At 41.0% G+C, this 23277-nt stretch overlaps 1 protein-coding gene and 1 long non-coding RNA gene across 2 annotated transcripts in view; one reads left to right on the top strand and one right to left on the bottom strand.

Annotated features, from left to right (window-relative positions):
- DYNC2H1 (dynein cytoplasmic 2 heavy chain 1) overlaps window positions 1-23277 on the bottom strand; it is a 350876-nt gene that overhangs the window by 74470 nt on the left and 253129 nt on the right. Inside the window, exon 85 of the mRNA XM_075198801.1 lies at window positions 20173-20289. Coding sequence (XP_075054902.1) covers window positions 20173-20289 — 117 coding nt within the window. The remainder of the gene's footprint in view (window positions 1-20172; window positions 20290-23277) is intronic.
- LOC142140067 (uncharacterized) lies at window positions 16567-19929 on the top strand. Its single transcript, XR_012688283.1, has 3 exons — window positions 16567-16884; window positions 17709-17782; window positions 19618-19929. It is a non-coding gene; the product is annotated as an uncharacterized LOC142140067 (long non-coding RNA).

Genomic DNA, 23277 nt, shown 5'->3' with positions numbered 1-23277 from the left:
AATGCTTCAACTGTTTTTTTTCAAATGTATGTCTTGTGGTTGTGGCCAAAAATCTGTAAGTATTAAGTATTGTTTTGCATACGTCAGGCGTTATCCCTTGTATCACACTTGCCTACTCTCCCAGAATGTCAGGTAGTTCTCTAAGACTCCTGGGACAGAAGGCCGCCTTCTGCGTCCTGACCACTTTATAGTGAATAATGTGATTTGTCGAATGTCGTCATTTTGGCCCCACTCCTTCAGATAGTTGACGTGATCACGGCTTTGCATTACAGGGAGCAGGTCCAGATGAAGCAAATTCGCCGTGTCACGTCCCCTATCGAAGCTGTCACCCACAGACCCTCCGGTATCTCCTGGTGGGGAATTAGAAAAAGTATTTAAGTATGTTTTTATAAGGATGTGGCACAAAATGTTTCCTTCCGACAACTCCCATGACAACCATGCAGATTAATTTTGTGTATATGGACCTGAGGACCACTACACTGGTGTCACCCAAACCTTTCTGCGGATTCTTTGCATGGATTCGTCCATTTCTTAACATTAACAATTTCCCTTAACATCAATTTCCTAATGATGTTGCTGAAAATGGAAACACCAAGAAGAGATAAGGTGTCTCTTTATAGCCGTCTGCTGGTTTATAACAGTGAATCTTTATTTCCACAGTCTCAGTAAGCTGTTTGTTGTAGCCGCAACATCCTGAGAGGTTACAAGGGTCAGAGTATTCATTCTGGAATTGGCTTTACCTGTCTTCATTTAAGACCTAACAAGTCAATCAAGTTTTGACGCCTTTAAAAAAAAACAAAAAAATGGAATCATCATCCTGATTATTAACTTGTATTTGTATGGCGGCAACTTTCACATCGTTCTCTGTCATAGTGGAGCTTACAGTCTAAATTTTCAACCATAGAAACAAAATAACATTAACACAGTAGTACTATGTTTTATGGGAGAAAGCCAGGACACTTGGAAAGAAGCATACGTAAACATGGGAAAAATCACAGAGACTGTACACAGATAGTGCCCTGGTTGTAATAGAACTCATAGACCCAGCGCTGTGAGGTAGCAATACTAACCACTGTGCCACATGCAATTTGACCATAGGTGCCCACACTTTGGCATACAATTGGATATATGTTGGTTTCTCTTGTCACCAAACTCACTGGCCAGAATGTATGAAACTAAAAAACAGCTGTGCTAATAGCACAATGTAAACATCTTTAATATAAAAGCCTAGCGGCGTGTGTTAGTCTGTGTGTGGGGAAAAAACAAACAAGCTGCAGCGCCACCTGCTGGGCGGAGTTATACACTGACCTACTAAATTCTTAGCATTATCTAATATCTATAATATAAAAGCCTAGCGGCGTGTGTTAGTCTGTGTGTGTGGAAAAAACAAAACAAGCTGCAGCGCCACCTGCTGGGCAGAGTTATACACTGACCTACTAAATTCTTAGCATTATCTAACATATAAAAGTAAAAGCCTAGCGGCGTGTGTTAGTGTGTGTGTGTGTGTGGAAAAAACTATTTTCTCAGAAAGGGCTCATCCAATTGACCTGAAATTTGGTATACTGACATTATTTGACAAAAAAATTAGAATAGTGAAGTCAGTTAACTTTCATCATCCCCCCTTCCCCCCGTGGGAGGGGTAGTAAAGGCTAAATTTACGAGTTGAGGGCTCAAACTCATTTTCGTGAGGTAATTTTACCTCATGAACACACATTAAAAAGGGCGCTTGTGTCGGGAAGTAACGCTCTTCCCCTGATGAGGTCTGGGCTAGGCCCAAATGCATGACAAGAACCTTTTTAAGACCTTAAGTAGCTTGATTTGACTAGAATGCATGAGTATCATGCACGGGTTAACTTGTTGTATAATATAAATGGAAAGGGATACAATCAGTTGAACCAAGTAAAAAGCCCCCAAGTCCAAACAGAGCAAGGGACCCCAAAATAAGAAGTTAAAAAGTAAACAAAAAAAATATATACAGTTCTGGTCAACATTATTGGCACCCCTGAATATTTTGTATAACCTGTACAATATTAATAAATGGAAATGTTCAGGTCTTCCATTTCGTTGACTTTACGTGTATAAAATGTGGACAGCGAAGCTTTTCATATATCTTTTGCTATAGTGATATTACAATTCTTGATATAATCAGAGTTTTATTATGCAAAGTTTCCTTGCTGGAATATGACGGGCCTCTCGGTTCTAAGAACTGGGACTGTTGCTTCTGAAGCTGGGGGGAAAAAAAGGATTAAATATAACTATGTTCCTCCTGTTGCACCTACAGAGCATGTAACAATTTATATGTACATGTATGTTTATTGAATTTGAAAATGGTTGATAACACTTATATTATTGTCAATTGTGTATTTCCAAACTACTTCAATAAAATAGTTAAAAAAAAAAAAAAAAGAGAAATGTACTTTGTATCATCAAGATATTTAACAGGATGTCCAAAGTTATGAACCCAAAACACTTTGCTTTTCAAATTACATGTAGTAGTTAATAATGTCAATGACACCCTTAGGCAACAATTACTGCCTCCAAATGTGTCTTGTAGCCATCTATAAGCTTCTTGCACCTGTCTGCTGGTAGCTTCTCCCACTCTTCCATTGCATAAGTTTCCTTTTCCCAGTGGCAACTTTCAGCTCTCTGAAAAAGTTTTTGGACTGAGATCAGTACTTATTGCTCGTAAGTTTAAAACAGTCAATTTTGCCTTTTCAACCGTTCTTTTGTGATTTTGGATGTTTGATTTAGGTCTTTATCATGCTGGAGGACTCCAGGTTCTTCGACACAAACCTTGTTATCTTACACATGGTAGCACATCTCGCTCCAAAGTGCCTTGGTAATCCTCTGATGTCATAATTCCTTCAATACGGTCAGGACCTCCAAAGACAGTAAAGTAGCCCCATAACATTATAGTTACTCCACCATGATTAATCGTTAATAGGGTGTTCTTTTAAAAAAAATAATTTTGTCACTTATAAACAAATCGCTGGTCTGCATAGCCAAAGACCTCTATTTTGGATTCACCTGTCTACAGAACATTTGCCTAGAGGGTTTGCGGTTTGTCTAGGTACGTTTTGGCAGAGATCAGTCCTTTTTATGTTTTTTTTCAGCTGTGGTGACCCCTTGGCCTTCGCCCATAGAACCCTTCTTGGTTTTGTGTGCAACGTATGGTATGTGTTGAAACAATCACTCCAGATTGTTCCAGGTCACCTTTCACCTCTTACGTGGTGTTTATACCAACCTTCGAAGACTTCTCCCATTCATTTTCCACTTTTCCCACATCCAGGGAGGTTCTTCACTTTTCCATGAGTAGCAAACGTCTTAATAACATTGAGCACTGTTGAAACTGGGACACCAAGGTCTTTGGAGATGGCCTTGTACCCTTTATAGGTCTTGTGTTTAGTAATTACGGCACTTCTGGTGCTCTCAGACAGCGTCACCATTGTGACAAAGTAACAGAGAATAAAAAGTGGCCTTTTTAAACATTAAAGCTATCATTCATTGGTTAATTCAAGTCATGTGAGCACTGACAATTTATCACAGGTGACTAATTTTTACCTTATCACACCTTAGTTGTAATCTTGCTCTTTTTTATCAAATAGATTTGAATTGCTCAAAAGGGTGCCAATAATTGTGTCATGGCAATCATTCAATTTTTATAGTTTTTCCTACTATTGCTTTTTAAAACTATTATTGTTTAAGTGTCTATATACCAAAGTTGTTTCACCACATTCCTTTTTTCCAGGAAATATTGTACATGATGTACTTGAAATTCAGGGGTGCCAATAATGTTGACCACAACTGTATATACAAATACATGGTTGGGCCATGTTGGAAAAGTGAATTGCAAAACTGCTATACAACAGCTTACAACAGCTTCTTCACCAGTATCAAGAACTTTGGCAAATTCAAATCCAATCTATACCGACTGGATTGAGCCATGGCCCAGTGCAGCCAGCAAACTAACACAGCAACATCTGTGGCACAATTTCTGATGGTTGGGGGCAGCACGATGGCTTAGTGGTTAGGACTATCACAGTACTAGGGTCATGAGTTCGATTCCCAACCATGGCCTTATCTGTGTGGAGTTTGTATGTTCTCCCTGTGTTTGCGTGGGGTTTCCACTGGGTGCTCCAGTTTCCTCCCACACTCCAAAAACATATTAATAAGTTAATTGCCTGCTATTAAATTGACCTTAGTCTCTCTCGGTCTGTGTGTGTGTTAGGGGATTTAGACTGTAAGCTCCAATGGGGCAGAGACTGATGTGAGTGAGTTCTCTGTACAGCGCTGCGGAATTAGTGGCGCTATATAAATAAATGGTGATGATGATGATGATGATGTAGACACTCCAATTACAGCAGATCTACTAGAGTATCATATGGATCACTAAATAATACAATAGGAGTTATCAGAAAAAAAGATACAATAATTGCTCCATGTGACCAGCGTTGTTATGACATGTGTTCCTGCAACTTATTATATGAAAACATTTCAGCAAGTTGTCTCTGATTATCATGGGGACAATTAGAAGCTAAGAACACGTTTCCTGTATAGCCACATAGTGAAGTAAAGGGCACTGCTGAGTCAGAGACTGTTAGCAGATGAATTAATGAAAGGCTAAATGTATGCAAAGAGCTCTGTGGTGACTAAAATGGAAAAGAAACACAGCACTTCTATATTTAAGAACTGTGCTTATAGTTGCTTCAAATGGATTCAAGGGAAGAATAGTTGCACAGTAAATGCTTGAGAGCTAATAATTAAAAGGTAAATGAGTTAATAGACTTCCAGATATTACACAGCACTTTGCCAGCTCAGAAATACTTATATATAACACAGAAAAAGGGACCATAGCTACATCTCTAGAGTATTAAAAAAAAAATCATCATATTGTATTGTTTCCCACCATAGTACATTTACTTATAATACAATCACAATTTCTACTGGGCAGACACCTAAGGCTGGATAACTGTGCCTGGATAACTTAACATTACCTAGATGTATCAAAGTAAATAATTGACATTACCCAGCTCCCATTATATAATAGTTTATACTTCAATGCACCAAAAGCCAGGCTATAAACTCTGATATAACCATAATGCAGATGAGCTTCAGGCACCATATGGACACAAGGTTGTTACATAGAGTACCAAACATATAATTTTCACACATAACATTACATGCAATGTTACCTTGACAAAAAGAAGATTTTTGTACTTATGTTAAAACCTTTTCTCTGATTCCATCTGGGGAACATTGCTACCATGGGGTTGTATGAGGGCACATGGAGTTAATGAAACTGTTAATGTAATTGTTGACAGAAGCTCCTCCCCTCTGCGACTCCTGTAGCTCCTCAGTGTAATTGAAAAGCCCCAAGTAAGAGAAACAGAATAACATGCAACCAACAAAACCAACAGACAAGCGAAGGGCGGGAACGCAGTGTCCGCCAGATGTAGCGAAACGGATTTAACGCAAGTACAAAGATCCTCTTTTCTCTTTCATCCAATCTGGGGGAGACACTGCTACCATGGGGACGTTCTAAAGTAGCCCCTTGAGGGAGGGAAAGCTCTGTCAATCCAGCTGCAAAACATTGCAGACAAAAATTGCGTCAGGAGACACAAAAACATGAAAACGGTAAAACTGGGTAAAGTGTGGACAGAGAACCTGGTTGGTGCCAGGCAGAGCTGATCAGCTGATGCACCGTTGCGCACAGCCCAAGAGGTCCTCCACAGAACGGATGGAATGCGCGGCGACACAAGAACAGGCAGTTCAGTACCAATATAAAACCGGCCTGACGATGAACATTATTCACCTAGCAGCAGTTTGTTTTGTAGCTAGTCAGCCCCTCTTGTGAGCATCATACAAGAAGAAAAGGGAATATGTTCTCCACATAACGGACATCCTGTCCACATACATTTTTAGAGCATGGACCACATGACAAGTCCTGCATTCGCACCAACCGACGTAGATCTGCCACACTATGATAATTTAGGGCAGAGACCGGTTTATTTGCTTTCAACATGGCATCTACAACCTCAGGGTGCTGAAATGGCCCCTGAAGTAGTAGATTGTCTCAATGTAAAAGTCGCCAGCCTTTACCGTCTGTCATGCGGAGTAAGTCCGCACATCAGACTTGACATGGCCAATCGGGTGTAATCAGGACCACTGGAATTCCGCAGTGTCTAAGGTCATGTCATGTTCATGATATCCACCATGCACGCCAAGGGGTCTCTGGTCCTGAAGCAAAATCTGGGTACCTAGTCGTTTTGACGAGATGCCATGAGGGCAGCATCCAAAGGTTCCCACTGCTGGACCAACCATCGAAACACATGCGTGTTTCTCTCCGAGTAGGCACTACTCCCCTGGCAACATGGTGTGTCTGCTTAGGTAATTGGCCTACCAATTTTCTACACCCAGAATGAATATCGCAGAATTTGCTAGGACATACATTTCCACCCAGAACAATGTCTGGGGCGTCTCCTTCATCTGGCTCCAACACTCCTGTGACTATTATCCAGGAACACGGGACAAATGACCTGCCCCCAACTTCAAGTGACCCGTAACCAACCAAGGGAAAGGTGCATCCTGGGAGACAGCTGAAGTGTCTGAGAGGCCAGCTGAAGGAGAGATCCCAACTAGTTGAACAAGAGGACCCACTGAACTATGCGAGAGTGCAACTGTACGGAAACGTTTTGAATGTGGAGACCATCTAACCTATTAGTTTCATACATAGTAGAATGTAGACCTGAAGAAATGCATGTTGTTCATTGGTAGAAACACCATTTACAGTGTGGTGTCAGTATAAGGCCAAGGAAAAACATCCTCTGACAGGGGACCAATTGGGAATTTTGTACATTTTGGTTCCAGCACTTGTTTGGACAGCGAAAGATGGAGCCAGAGGGTCTAATCCGATGTTTGCCTTTACTAGCAAATCATATATGTATGGACTGCCATAACCGCCATGATAATTGTAAAGACTATGTAAAGACTTATGATCTTTACAAGGCATAGAAGAAGCCTTGGAAAGGCCTAACGGAACTGAAAGTGGGAGCCCCCCACTGCAATCTGCAATGGGACAAAAGGAGCCATCTGGCTTGTGAAACAGGAAGAAGTTTGAATATAAATGTCTGCCCCTTTGTCCCTCTGGGATCTGGCAGATAACTCCCGCAGTAAGAAGCGAAGTCATCAACTGTCTCATAGCCAATCTCTTTACTTTGTCTCGCTTAGTGTTGGAGAAGAAATGGTGAGGTGGCCGATTTTGGAGGTCTATCATGTAGCCACGCTGCATCCATCCACAACGGCCGCGAGGTGGAGAGGAATTCCGTCAGGTTGTAGGCTTTTCAGGGTTTTTAGGCCCTGGACACCTGTTGGACTAGGACAGCCTGCCTCTCTGTGACTGGTCCCTGGACATGCTCACGGTTTAAAGAGCCACCCCGAGAGGATAAACGAAAGGAACTGTGAAGATACTGGGTTTTCTGGCCCAATCCTACCACTTCACTCTGGCTGGACACCCACGGGTGCCTTCCTAGGCCAGGGAAGTCTACCCAGTACCTTCTAAGGTTCTTATTAGTTACTCAGACAAATGCAGTTAGAAAGTAAAGCCATACATTTTATTATAATAAAGATAATCACTAGATTACTATGTACACACTGTAAATAAATGCCAGGCAGGCATCTGTCCTTTACCCCACTAGCTTAAGGAGCTACAGTCACCTGGATTTCCTGACTTAAAGACCCATGGAGTTATTCTCTTAGCGGCAGCTGTAGTTCATTGGTAGAGAATGAAAACTCAAAACCAGCTACACGACACCTTCCATGAATCACATCCCAGAATGAATATCGCATCTCCCTTGGAGTGGCTCCTTTTATATCTAGGGTCAAATTTCCACAGTCTTTTCCCCTCCCTGGGCAAACCCCTGGGTCTTTCCTTCTTAACCATTGGTGAGCGCTGGGTAAAGGGGTGTTGGAGAGGGGAGTGGAGATGAGCTGTGCTTCCACAGAAGCCCCCTGCTGGGATGCAGACAAAACATCTGGACTAGTCCTATGGAGAACAATGGATACTAATTAGCCTCCCCACCTCCAAAGATAGGGTAGCAGTCAGCCCCTCCTAAAATTAACCCCTTACACTACTTTGTGATGTCACAGGGTCCCCAGCTGCTCCATGCTTCCTGTAGAGAAAGGAGGAGGGAGAATGAATGCAGCTCCAGCCCCCTCACCTGTATCCTGGACACTACCTGATCTTTACTCAATACCCACCTAGCTTCAATTTGAGAACAATGCATAACAGGATCACTTAATTAACAACCAACATGTTTTTACAATGGGTAATATGGAATGAAGAAGTCACTTATCTAGGCATGGCTCCAAAGTCCACTTATCCACATGTAAATAGACACTGCAGTTGTACTCTGTTCAGCTGGGGAACAAAAGCAAGGGCTATAAAAATGACTAGCTATTATCCACATTATGTGACAAACGAGGGACAAGCTGGTTAATGTCCTCAAGGTTTCTGGACATTAACAGGTAGGAAGAAACTTTTTCCTTCTGTAGCCTGACTTGTGATGTTGTATAGCTCTGCACCTAAAAGGAGAGAGCTGGCATAAGGAAGTGATCCCAATAACTTTTTGGATTTGTTATCTGCATTCCATGAACACAACCACAAAATTCTTCGATCTGCAACTACTGATGTGGAGAAAGAATAAGACACTGGGGCTTCTTTCAGATGTGATGCCAGAGGAAGCCAATCAGAATCATGAATCAAAGTTATTCACTTCACTTGTGAATGGTTTTAATGTTGTCGCTGATTAGTATATTGTGTGGGGAAAGGAACACATATGCAGTCAGCCCAGCAAACCTAGATAAAGAGTTCTGATCTAGTCATCAGCGATCTTATGAACCACTCCATTATACCTTTGGTGCTTAGGAGACCAGTAGATGTAGACTGTGTTCCTGCTTACAGATATTGTACCAGTTATGGTCTCTAGTGCACTGTTTTGACTTAGGCATCACCTAAAGAGGAGTAGAATGAGCACACATTAGGAAATGGAGTGTCCGCAAAAAGCTCTCTTAGTGAAATGCACATCAATCCTCAATAGTCAGCCAAGCAGATGAGAGTTGAGGCATGGGAACATCTCTTTGAAAATTTAAGCCAGGCATAGCAGGTCAACATAGTGTACTCTTCTTGCCTTCAATGTCACCCAAACAGACCCACGTTCCTTGGAGTACCCCAGCTGGCTGGACCCAAGAGCCCACAAATGGGACTTTTCACTCCAACAAAACAAACTCATTGCCTATGATCACCTTGCCCCATCTTGTGTTTTTCTCAATAATCCAACACACACCTGGGGGTAAATGTATTAATCTCCGGATTCTTGAACTCCCACAAGTTCAGCGTCTTCAGCGCTTAAATTTAAAGCGGCGCTGCCTTGTAAAGGAAAGTTTCCCTCGCGGGAGTCCTTGCCGAACTCGCGGGAGTTCAAGAATCCGGAGATTAATACATTTTACCCCCTGGCCTCTGCACTCATCAGGAAGTTCCCAGTCACAGATGAGTGGACACTTGCTAGACATTTTCTGCTGCTTTCCATCTCAATTGTGAAGCAAGTGCTGACAAGGTGTAACTAGTAACCAAAACATCATAGCAGCACTGCATACAGTAGGTAATTGAAATTAAACTGGTACACAGTTTCCTATTCAATAAACTGCACAAACTGCTGTGATCTATTTGCTGAATTGCAGGAATAGAAGGAGATTCACAAACCAGAATTGTTGCAGTTTGGCAAGAGGACAGGCGTGGATAAAGAAACCTACACTTAGGAGGGCCTGTAGTTATAACACTATACTATAACCTTACAGTGTTAACCGGGGTTTCAATATATAAGTGCATCCCTGGGCACAATAATAGCATGCCTTTATTAAACACCATTTCTGGGAACGCAGTTGTTAAATTTACCAGCTGATACGATTGAGGCACAGGCATTTGTATTATGTGTTGTGTGAGCACAGGCTGATACAATGCACCTATTTTTTGCATACATTTTTCCCATTACACAATAGCTTGCTACTAAAATTTCAAGAGAGGGGCTGCAATTGTGGCACACTCTATGGATATTCTCCCAGGAGAGGGTCAGCATTGTGACATGCCCTATGGTTGCTCTTCCAGGAGAGGGTCAGCATTGTGACATGCCCTATGGATATTCTCCCAGGAGAGGGTCAGCATTGTGACATGCCCTATGGTTGCTCTTCCAGGAGAGGGTCAGCATTGTGACATGCCCTATGGATATTCTCCCAGGAGAGGGTCAGCATTGTGACACGCCCTATGGTTGTTCTTCTGGCAGAGGGTCAGCATTGTGACACTCCCTATGGTTGTTCTCCCGGCAGAGGGTCAGCATTGTGGCACGCCACGCCCTATGGTTGATAGGGTCAGCATTCTGACACGCCCTATGGATGTTTTTTCAGGAGTGGGGCAGCATTGTGTCACACCCTGTGGGCTGACAAGAATATGTTGGCAGGACACTCTCTCCTCTCCACTGACCACCATGTATGATATACAGGAGGGAGAGTGGAGCTAGAGAGACTCTGCTCGACCAACTTGCCTAATGTGTCCAATATGTACACAGCAAATAACAATTAGTAAAACAGTCCAAAGGCATATTTCATGGACACACATTACTGGACAAAGCGAGAATATCATTTATACAAATATTTAATTTAACGTTAATCTGCATTGCATTGTTGTTATGAGTGACTCGGAAAATAAAGTCACAAGCATATAGTAAAAGGCAAACGCTCATTGTCCCAATTTCAACCCCTCCATAAAAAACAAACTGTTCTTTGGTACATTATATTTGCTCATTTTAAATTTAATTAATAGAAAGTCTGACATCAATTGTAGATGAATATACTGAAATTCACTGAAGATAAACCGGTCACTACACACTTTAATTATATTATTCAGGAGCTTAACTGATCAAAGTAAATGGACTTCCACAGTTTTAGCAGAAACAATATAAACGCAGGAGACAAGACATTCTTTGGTTTAAAAGATATCATTTTATTTGCAATATTATCCCACGTACTGTTTCTCCAGTGCAGACAGTCACATTTTTCCCTACGGTTGTATAATGAAACTAACAAGAATTAAAGAAGATCTTATATATTTCATCTTTGTGATCACTTTTGGAAACATTTGGCGTATTCTATAACTGTGTGTGAGGGTTGTCATCTTTAACTGACAAGAGAACGGTTTTACTCATCTTCTGTGTCTACTCGTTCAATATATCATGCAGGGATGTCTGCAAGTCTCTGGATTTCTGAATAAAGCTGCCAGTCATCATGCGATTTGAAATGTGTCAAATGAAGCAGTTGCATCATCACTTGCAATCACCTAATATTCAACCTTGGTTTAAGGCAGGTAGGAGGAGGTAGACAACCTGTGCCACCCCAGCTGCATGTGTTTAGCATACATATCTCAGCTGGCAGAGCATGCCAGGGCTTGTAGTACCATAGCAGCTCACTAGGAACAGGTTGCCTAAATTACCTGTTTAATAGTTTCAAAATATAAACATTTTAGCTATATACAATTTAATTACAATATGTTGTAATTATTAGACTAAATTAAATACAATAAATATAAGTTTTGCTCTTTTTGTGAAAATATTGGCTGTAAAGAAAATTGTAACAGATATACAATTTTTCTCATTTCCATTCATCTCAACCCGATAAAGCAGAAATATTCCCAAGATATGGGCCTTTCAAATGCCTAAAAATAACTATTTGTACAATTCAAAAGTTGAGGAATTCCATCTTTGGTGTAACAGCACTGAATTGGAGAGATGATATCACCTACGGCTCTCTTGGTCCGCCCTCATTCCTTTTGCCTCCAAATGTCTTGAAATCTTTACAACCGTCTCACCTCCTTTCTCTCCTCTCACTCTCTCCTCGATTCACTTCAATCCAGATTTTGCTCCCTCCACCCCACCGAAACCACTAAGTCAAAAATGACCCCTCTCTGCTAAATTGAAGGGACACTTCTCTCGTCTCATTCTTCTGATCACTCCCTCCTTTTGCAAACTCTCCAATCTATAGACCTATAACATTCTCCTAGTTTTCCTACTACCTCACAAAAAGCTCCTTTTCGGTCTCAACACCCAACTCCACCTTTTCCCATCCCCGGCTGAGTTCCCCAGGACCCGTTCTTGGCCCCGTGCTCTCCCTATACGTCTCCTATCTTGGTAATCTCATCACCTCCTTTACCACCTATATGTTGATGACACCAAAATCTATCCCTACTCTCCTGACCACCTTTCCTGATCACTCATGTCTCCTGCTATCTCATCCTGGATGCTGTCCCCTCCCCCTCTCTCTTTCTGTTGATAACACTACCCTCTTCTCTTTTTCTCAAGCCTTCCATCTAGTGGTTATCCTCAACTTATCTCTCTCTCCTACAAACCTAACATTCAGTCCCTTTCCAAATCCTGCTACTTCCACCTCAGAAATATATCCAAGATTCGGCCCTTTCTCATCAAGGAAGGTACCAAAACCCTTATTCACTCTTGTAATTACTTGATTACTTTAACATCCGCCTCCTTGCCCCCTTTCAGACTATCCCTAATGCAGCTGCCTACCTTGTCTGTTGTCCCTCTCTGTCATTTTCTACACTGGCTCTCCCTGGCCTACAGAAATACATTTTAACTCATCTACAAAGCAAAGCCCTCAGACAATTCTACCCTTTACATGTTCAACCTCATCACTATCCACACTCCTGTCTTCCGCCTCACTGCCATGCTGATCACCTCTTCCCACTCCCACCTCCAGGATTTAGCCTGGTCTGCTCCTCACCTTGCAACGATCTCCCACGCCTATAAGATTACCTTCTACTCTCCAAGGCTTCAAGCGTGCCTTAAAACTCATTTCTTTATTCAAGCCTATCAGCCCTCCTCCTAACTCATTTGCATCTGCTATCATCGCCAGTCCCCCTTAGTGCCACCCTATTTGTATCTCTCCCTTCTCTTTAAGATGTAAGCAATAACGAGCAGACTAACGAGCAGGGTCCGCTTTTCAAGTGTTCTCCTTTTACTATTGCATCACCGTCTGTACTTCTAGGCCTGCTTCTCTAGCCCAGTTTTCTTGAGCCCAGGCCTACTTCACGCTGGACATTATTATTACTGTTACGTACTGTCCTGCACTAATTTAGTTCAATAATGTATTATGTAATGTATTATAGATTGTTGCTGTCAGTGTAATGTATACTTCTGTAAATTTCTTTACTGTTGTAATTTTTTTTTACTTTTTCTGGTGCAGTATAAAAGATAATGATTATGATAATAATAATAATAATAATAATAATAATAATAATAATAGGTAGCTGTAATATGTATAGTGAGAATAATTAGTTTGACAGGTTTTTTTTATTTTACCTTCTACAACATTGTGAGATAGTAGAATGTGCATCACATACTCTCTCTCTCTTGAAAAAAATAAAAACAACAACAACTAAATGCCTATTACCACATAACTTCACAGATTGCATGTAAGCTTTTAGCAAATTCTCCAATACAATGTATCTCTACTGAGACTAACATTCTACATTCTCACAGCCAAAATGGACAAACATGTTTTGGAGAGCTGTGACTTATAAATAACGTTTCCTTAAATATCTCTCAAGTTATTAGTACTATTTTCCAAATGACACTTGTTCCAAAGCATGATAATCCATTTATTGGCAACCATTAATCTCTGATACACATTATGATGGTTCCATTCTCCAAAACATGTGTTTGCTAAGAGAAAAAGAAAATATTTCCAGCTCTCCAGAGAAAACTGTAATGCAATGTTTAAAAAAAACATATTTTATTTTAGTTCCTTCATAATTCAAAATTAATCACATGGACCCAAAACTGTAGGTCTATCCAATATGTTTAATATCAAACATGCATGTCCAAACATGTACACATCAACTGGGAACCTGTTTTCTAGGAAAAGATATATATATATATATATATATATATATATATATATATATATATATATTTATTTATTTCTATATCTCACCCATTAATGAATAATCACACAATGCCATCTCTTGCTGATGGCATTTTCCCCTACATCAAAATCCCATTAACGAGTAGTGACACCATGAGATAACATAATAACTGGTTCTAACCTGAATCTCATCCTAACTGAGATAGTACGTCTGTGTTACTGCACAACAAGAGCTAAAATAGTGTTCTGAATGCAAGGTTGGCTTCTTGTAATAATTTTACATTTTCTAAATGAATGCTACTTTAAACCTAGGGCTCGCAAATCTGTTGGTTTTGATATTTCTTTGTTCTTTATTCCTTAATTCCTTAAGTAAAAACACTATGCAACATTAATATATGTCAAGGGCTGTGTATTACTGAGCTGAACAATATACATAAAATAACTGGAGTATTTATACTCTGGGACAGCGGGCAGGGTGGTATCTGCCAGGCTGGTACAATGTATACTGGAACAATGTCTACTTTCTTAGGCCATTCTTCCTGCGGTCACACAGTTCAAGTGCTTGCTAGAATGCTGATTGGTAAATGGCTGGAACTATCCACCAATCAGAGCTGGGAGGCGCCTACTGGGTGTGACATGGTCCTAGCACAGCCAAAGTACCTCTCCAGTGCACCGTGAGACAGCGTGGGACCACGGCAAAGGTAAGTAATTTATATAGGTCCCATCATAGGTCTGAGGGAGCGGTGGCCAATCTGCGGCTCTCGAGCCTCATGTGGATCTTTGATCATTAAAATGTGGCTCCAAGCCAGGAGTAGCATGACCTCATGATGGACCCCAGCCAGCCGACTCCCCGGTCATGTAACCTCCTCTGCACAATGCAGGGAGGTCACATTAGAAACATAGATTTTGACGTCAGATAAGATTTACTTGGCCTATTTATTAACCTACGGTAACCTCAAACCGTATTTGACCTCTGGTGGGAGGCTATTCCACTTATCCACTACCCTTTTTGTGAAGTAGTTTTTTCTCAAATATCCTCTGAACCTACTTCCCTCCAGTGTCAGTTCATGTCCTCGTGTTCTACTACTGCTCTTCCTTTGAAGAATGTTTCCTTCTGTACCTTGTTAAAACCCTTGATATATCTGAAAGTTTCTATAATGTCCCCCCTTTCTCTTCTCTGCACATATTAAGATCTTTTGATCTTTCCTGGTAAGTTTTGTGATGTAGGTCATGCACCATTTTAGTTGCCCTTCTTTGTACAGTCACTAGTTGTAATGATAGAAACAAAATGGAGTCTTCAGTGCCATTTTTTTTTTCATTTAGTTTTAGTGGTTTTGTGTGTATGTGTCAGTGAATACAAGTGTATGTTGGCCAAAAGTCACTAGAAGACTCAGTGTTGAGGAGAGGTCACTAAGAGGCTCTCTGCAGTGAACAGTAGTCAGCTAGGGTTGATTCATTTAGTATTTGTTTATAGCTCTCTGACTTATGTAAAACCACACCCACATTAGACAAATCAGACCCATATGGTTTTCATTACGCCCATTTTCTCATTGCGTTGGTAAAGTCTTGACCACTTGCTTGCGCTTGTCACAGAGGCCAAAAGTTGCCCCCCCCTCCTTGCTTATACTTTACTAAATATGTTCACCATGCTCACCCTCGCTCTGCAGCACAGTGGTCTGTTAGGGCTCCTCTAACACAGCAGACTCAGAGTGACTAAAGCACGTCCTCCAAGCTTTGGTCTGAAGTCTGTATAGTAAAACCACCAGATATTGGGGAGGAGGGTGTCTGCATTATAAAGCCACCAGAGATCAGGAGTTCTGTACAGTAAATCCACCCTAGCTCTGAGGTCTGTATAGCAAAAACACCAGAGATTTTGGGTGATCTTGTAAAGCTGAAAATCCAGCAGAGATTTTAGGGACCTGCACTGTAACACCGCCAGAGATTTAGGGTCTTGCATTGTAAAGCACCAAAGATTTAGGGGACTGAAAACTTGAAAGACATGATTTAAAGAAATCCACCTTGTGGACTGGCTTATTCATGTTCAGAATCAGTGAAGTGACATTAGCAAGGCTTTCTGCATTCCCAGCATTTTGAATCAGGGGTCATTAGGACACGGTCCTAAATATGTAGGGGAACTTCAGTTGTCTCTTATAAGACTGAGAGTTAATAATTTACTTAGGTGCAGTGGTCAAGCTAATGCTCAATCATGTATTTTACCTTCAAGTTTCATATCTCAAATTAAACAGGAAGCATGACAATGTGTTATAGGAACCTTCCTTTAACAGTCTGACCATATTTAGTACTTAAAAGTATGTGCTGGATTTTACAGCCTGGGCCATAAGTCACGTGGCTGTTTCAGCTTTTCATGTCAAAATTATGTGCGTTATAATTAAATCACCATATATGGAGCAGGTATTTTGTTTCAGAAACGTTTACTCTCTATAGCCATTTGCTTTGTTGCATGTGCCCCACAGTAAACCGATTAGCTGCATTCTCATGTCTACAGGATTAGCTCACAATATAGCGGCTTGTACTGCATAAAGGCAATGGGTATATACTAAACTGCAGTCTATACAAACAGAGGCACATTTAAACCCACATCTAACAGCACTGACTGCAGGACCTGACCAACCAATAGTCTCATCAGGCTGCAGTCTGGGGGCGCAGGGAACTGGGGGAGGGGAGGGGGGCACAACGCCGGCAGCATTGAAGATTTTTTGTTACTTTTTGTTTTACTATTGATTATGTGCACATGGAGCCGCCCCTCCTCCACATTGTCGCTACCTCCTCCTACCCACTCCTCCCTACTCACTGGCTGTCGGGCGTGATGTCATCATCACGTCCCATTTGTATCAGTGAGGAGCTGCAGTGAGAGGGGCTGACTTCCGGCGGAAGAGAAGATAAGTATTTAGATTTGTGCTTATGAAGGTGGACAGAGTGTGTGTGCAGAAAGGGGGGACAAAGTGTGTGTGTAAAAAGGGGGACAGAGTGTGTGTGTACAGAAAGGGGACAGAGTGTGTGTGTGTGCAGAAAGGAGGACAGGGTATGTGTGTACAAAGGAGGACAGAGTGTGTGTGTGCATAAAGGGGAACAGAGTGTGTGTGTGTGTGTGTGTGTGTGTGTGTGTGTGCAAAAAGGGGGAGAGCGTGTGTTCTGAGGGACAGCGTGCAGAAAGGGGAACAGAGTGTGTTCTGGGGGGGACAGAGTGTGTTCTGGGGGGGGGGACAGAGTGTGTTCTGAGGGACAGCGTGCAGAAAGGGGAACAGAGTGTGTTCTGGGGGGGACAGAGTGTGTTCTGAGGGACAGCGTGCAGGAGGGGGAACAGAGTGTGTTCTGGGGGGGATAGAGTGTGTTCTGGGGGGGGCAGAGTGTGTTCTGGGGGGGACAGAGTGTGTTCTGGGGGACAGCGTGCAGAAAGGGGAACAGAGTGTGTTCTGGGGGGATAGAGTGTGTTCTGGGGGGACAGAGTGTGTTCTGGGGGGGGACAGAGTGTGTTCTGGGGGGGGGGGACAGAGTGTGTTCTGGGGGGGGGGGACAGAGTGTGTTCTGAGGGGGACAGTGTGCAGTAGAGTCATGAATTGGCCGCTGCGGTGTGATGAAATTACTCGGGGGTCATAAATTGGTCGCTTGTGGGGAGTATGATCTCTTTATTGTGTGGCGTTCATGAGGATGCCCTCTAAAGAGCCGAATCATTGACGGTTTGTAGTGTTTGCACACTTTCAAAACAGAACCACAACTCTCCAGAAGACAGCTAAACGACAACAAAGCTGCAGGAAGAAGCAAGAAAACACAGCAAGAACAGGTAAGAGAATCTGTCTAAATTTGTTTGCTGCAAAATACTCCTGAATTTTCCTTTAATGATTTGGAGGGGGGGTAGTATGGGTGTATTAGCCTGGGGCAGCCAGAACCCTTAATCAGGCCCTGACTGGCTGTGATTTGGAACAGGTTGTCGCTTTCTTACCACTCCAAGAGCTAAACCGCGATCTTCTCTTTGCAATACTCACTTTGTGGTGCTTCATATTATAGACAGCTAAGTGAATTATACGGCTACAGCCACTTTCCAGGCACTATTCCAACGAGTAAATAGTTGCTGTTGCTTACAGAATATTCATGATTTATAAAAGCCTTTGACAGTTCTCTATATTAGTCAACCTCTTTAAGTATTGAACATTTTACCAGTGACACATTGAACTCTAGAGAGAAGAGATACAAACTCTTACAAACACCACAATTATCTCTTTTAAGCTAACCTCTTATGCAAAAACAGTTTACGGGCCATGGGAGTAAAGTAACAAATATAGAAATGGGAGGAAACATTGTTTCAAAGGCAGAGCAGTTATTGGTTCTACTAGCCTGCAGCAAGCGGTTCAGGAGTGTGCTTATAGAGAGGCGATTTCAGGCAGCTGTCTCAGGCAGCACATTTTAGAGAGCTGCAGAAATAAGGACATTTTTTAAAAATTAAATTTTTATTGATACAAAATCTAAATGAGTGGTATTTCCCTTGTTGGCAAATCTAACAACCCTTACAAATCACAATATAGGTCTTTAAAATGCACCCCATTCATATACTAATGTTTACGGTAGTTGGTATAAAGCAGGCCTGGCCGAACTGTGGATCTCCAGGTGTTGTGAAACTACAAGTCCCAGCAATGGCTATCTACTGGCAAAGCATGCTGGGGCTTGTAGTTTCACATCTGGAGAGGTGTTCAGGCCTGGTAACAAGGATCAGAGGGCCACCACGTCTGTGGCCACCTCAGGCAACGGAATGGTTCGGAACACTCCTACATCAGGTTTAAATAGAGCCAGTTCTCCTTCTGTTCATTTAGACTGCAAAGTGGCAATATGGGGTATTAGAACAAAAATCATACATGGAAATTCATACGAAGATAAAACAAAATAAAAATAACAACAACAGGTAAAGGAAATGCAATTAGAATTAGCGTAACATCTTTGTGGTGCTGCATTTAAATCCACTATATGTGCTTTTCTCTGTGGGCTCTGTCAGTGTATAAAAGGGCCCTGTGTGGTGAGACATGTTTGGGCTTAATTGCAGCACCACAAGTTCTATTACTAATCTAACGGCTTTATATTATACTCACTTTTTGTGATTTTCTACACCTGTACTTTTCTGCTATGGTTTTATTTTAATTATTTTTATCTATCATGTATCTTTGTTATAATACTATACTGCCACTATTGCTCTACTCTCTGCAGACACATCTCCACTCAGTTCATAGCTCCATCCAAAAATTATCTTTCATAACATATCTTATACAGTATATATATATATATATAGACCATGCATACACAATAGTTCCATACACTACACATCTCATTAATTTGTATTCCGTTATAGACCTAACCATTGCTATCACAATCCGTTCAACCACCTCCCAACCTCAAATTCTCTACACACTCTCTACCTTACAGTGACACTATCATTCACCCCCGTCCACTACAATCCTCACTCTCATATAATATACTCATATTCTGCACTTGTATTTGTCAACCGTACCCATTACACATACACCTCCTCCTCTCCTTACAGATACAACTAACGTCATTGCACAGCCATACTTTTGTACTTTCACTTCACATATTTACATTCTTTTAACACCATTGTCTTTCTCCATCCAGCTATCAACCATGAACCTGTCCCTCACATATTTACTCAAGGCAACCTACAAGACCGGAAACAAAGAACCAAAACCTACACCAACCGCACCCACAATCACTCCACCAGCGCTCCATGGCAACAAGGTGAAGGACTAACATGTTTGTAGCGCACACCAAACGTCACAAAAACTAGGCGCATAAGTGAATCCTGCAACTGTTAACAATTTGGGGTAATTTTCTGGAGCTGGGCTAATTGTTTAAAAGTTTTTTCTGTGATTATGCCCTTTTTTCAATATTTAACAAATATATTTAATCCAATATGCAACAAAATAAAAGCCCTATAAACAAGACCTTATTTGTTTAGTCAGTTAGTCCCAGTGTAGCCAACGCAGAATGAAAATGCCAATATTATTCCGGTCACTATGGTGCAGTCTACCTCCGGTCATGAAGGGTTTGGCTTACACACAGTCCAAACATGGAGATGACAATAACTTTTGACAGTAACATGGAGGATACCTCCAACAGACAGGTTGTCATAGGCACAATATACTACAGCACTGATGATTATGACCATACCTGGTTAAGTTTCTTCCACAAATTAAGGACAGGAGACAGTTCGTTAGACCACAATTCTCTATCGAACTTGGAGCCAGCAGTTACCGACCTGCTAAGGATCCTCAACTGTGAAATCACCTACAAGGGACAAAGAAGCACAGTTTACTTACAGGGTCCTAATAAATGCTTTCAATTATAACATTAAAACAGCAATCTGCAAACGTGGACATAAATCACTTTAAACACTTGGGGCTTGATTCATTAAGGATCTTAACTTAAGAAACTTCTTATTTCAGTCTCCTGGACAAAGCCATGTTATAATGCAAGGGGTGCAAATTAGTGTTCTGTTTTGCACATAAGTTAAATACTGATTGTTTTTTCATGTAGCACACAAATATCAACTTTAAATGTCAGTGTACAAATAAGCTATCAAGTATTTGTGTGCTACATGAAAAAAAAGTGTCAGTATTTAACTTATGTGCAAAACAGAATACGAATTTGCACCCCTTGCATTGTAACATGGTTTTGTCCAGGAGACTGAAATAAGAAATGTCTTAAGTTAAGATCCTTAATAAATCAGGCCCTTGTTTCTTGCTTTCATGAATTAGGTTTCCATATGAGGAATTTGATTTATGCCAGTTTAACCTTTCGCTGCCACTAAAGTAGCGCGGCACCTTCCAGATTAGGTCCGACGCTCCACATATAGCTTTGTAATGATACGTCTTCTAAAAAACCCGAGCTCTGAAAACAAACTAAATAATTCACCCCAATGGATGGAACACCCATTTTACTAACACAGTAGATATTCGATGATGATATATTACAATTTATTAAACACCTGGTAAGAGTAATCAACGGATATTCATCCTAACTTTGGGTGGATATGTCATTTTGTGTAAAAGATAAACACAGATTCACACTACAACCTCTTAGAGACTAGGGGCTGCACTACTCGCTCACAGCTTACTAAAACATCCTGCAGCATTGCTAGGTAGACCAAGTCATTATGCAGAGACAACATGATCAGTAGGCAGGAAAAGTGTACCAGCCAAAGGGTGAACTGGGGTAGGCGCCAGTCTTATTTGCTCATTAGTTTTTCTTGTATCTTTCAAAATCTGAAAATAAAGAGCTAGAAAAAGGCACACACAGAACACGGTTGCAGGTCTTTATTTGATACTAAATTCTGCCTTGCTGCATAATCTAGGAATAAATAAGGGTTTTTACTGGCACCAGAGACGGCCGGTAGTAAAATGCAAAAGAGTAAACCAATTAATGTTAGGTAAAGAAATATTACATCTCAATTTATCTTGGTCTCCTATTTACACCTCTGAAGAGCAAAGCACATAGTATAAAGTGTGTTAAGAGATCATGTTCACAAAGTACTCGGTCAGTCTTTTCCATAAGAAAATGATGAAACTGGCACAACAATCAAAGCCAGAGTCTGAATATTACTGCACATAGTTAAATCATAGTTGCCTACTCTCCCGGAATGTCCGGGAGACTCCCGGACTTCCGAGAGAGTAGGCAAAAATCCCGGATCCAGCATCTCCCCGTTGTTGTAAATGGCGGGAGCGAGGCTAACCGCGGCATCGTGGCCCCACCCCTTGCTACGATTGGCCAGAATCTCCTAAGATTGACAGGGGCGGGGCCTAACGGCTCATCGCACGTGGCCACGCCCCCTCGACGGACGGCTGGTGTCAAAAGTAGGCAAGTATGAGTTAAATGTCAAAAATGACAGAAACCACCACCACCACCTCCTCCTTCTGGACATCAATTCAATTTAAAATACTATGTATAGTAAAACAAGGAACAATCATTTGCACCAGCTAAACTTTGAGGGCATGGTGCACAAGTAACTGTATAAAAAGGTACTATAACCCCACTGCAGACATTTGTTTACATTTTCTTTCTGTACAAGCAAAATTACAGTAAGAATGTGTCTGGTTGCTATTGGTTACAGTGCATTGTCTATTGCTCCAGATCCCTTAGAATTTGATTCTTGGTTATGGATTCAGGAGCATTTTTTGAAAGTTTTCGGTGTACCAGTCTTCATAAATATTCCAAAATAGTTTGCATATACATTGAATAGGAAAATGGGATGAAAGGTAAGTATGGAACCCTACCAGACATGGGCTTTTAGTTGGACTAATGAAAAAAAATAAAAATAAATAAATAAATAGATAAACATATATATTGTAAAAATTATTAAATGAATAAATGTTCAAATAAGAAAACAAACAATCTAATTTATTTCTGTTATGCTACCAGAAGTGTTATGGTGGCATTTGTACTGCTGCAATACTTGTTTAAATAGTCTTCACTATGCCTTGCATGCGGAAGCTATTGAACGTCGAGCGAATCTTCTCGGCAGCAGAGCTCACCTCCAGCAATGGCCTTTTGATAGAGCTTTTCTCTGTCTAATAAATAGAAATGTTCTAATTAATATAATCTGCTCTGACAAAGCACAGGGAGATATCTGAAGGGACCACAAATGTTCTCAGCGTAAACACGGTTTTAGTGAACATTGGTTGGACCATGAAATGCAGAAAATCCAGAAAGTATTGTCCACCGCGATCCACTCCAGCATTGACTGTATACTCTGTATGTGTTGTCCATAGGGATTATCAATCCCTATTATAGATTATGGAAATGCTGCATTCACCATTATCTGTCAGGTGTACACAGGCTTAATAAGGATAGTCATATATTTTTTTATACAGTCTGAGTCCATGTACCTTTATATTTACATTAATATGTTTCATTTATTTAAAAAAAAAAAAATCAAACAAAACATTCCAAACATACAGAACATACACCAACTGCAAGTACTGTCCATTACATACTACAAAGCACATTACAATAAATAACACACTATTAAATAGATCTCTTTGGATATAACCATTGCGCACACATTTTTCCACATGATCACGTTTAATATGTTTTTTTTAAAACAAAAAGAAAACAAACAAAAAGAAACTGCATGGAAATAAATACCCATATGGTGTATTTACAAAGCCTAATATAGTAAAAGAAATAACATCAGCTCTTGTCACTTGACAGATGATTCTAATTAAGTGCTTGCCCAAGTGAAGATTCCGGGGCTATTTGCTATTCATGTGATTTTCC

The sequence above is a fragment of the Mixophyes fleayi genome, chromosome 2, assembly GCF_038048845.1.
Source record: "Mixophyes fleayi isolate aMixFle1 chromosome 2, aMixFle1.hap1, whole genome shotgun sequence".
In the NCBI taxonomy this organism is placed as follows: domain Eukaryota; kingdom Metazoa; phylum Chordata; class Amphibia; order Anura; family Limnodynastidae; genus Mixophyes; species Mixophyes fleayi.
The sequence above is the reverse complement of the archived record's forward strand: the minus strand, read 5'-3'. Positions and strand labels throughout refer to the sequence as shown.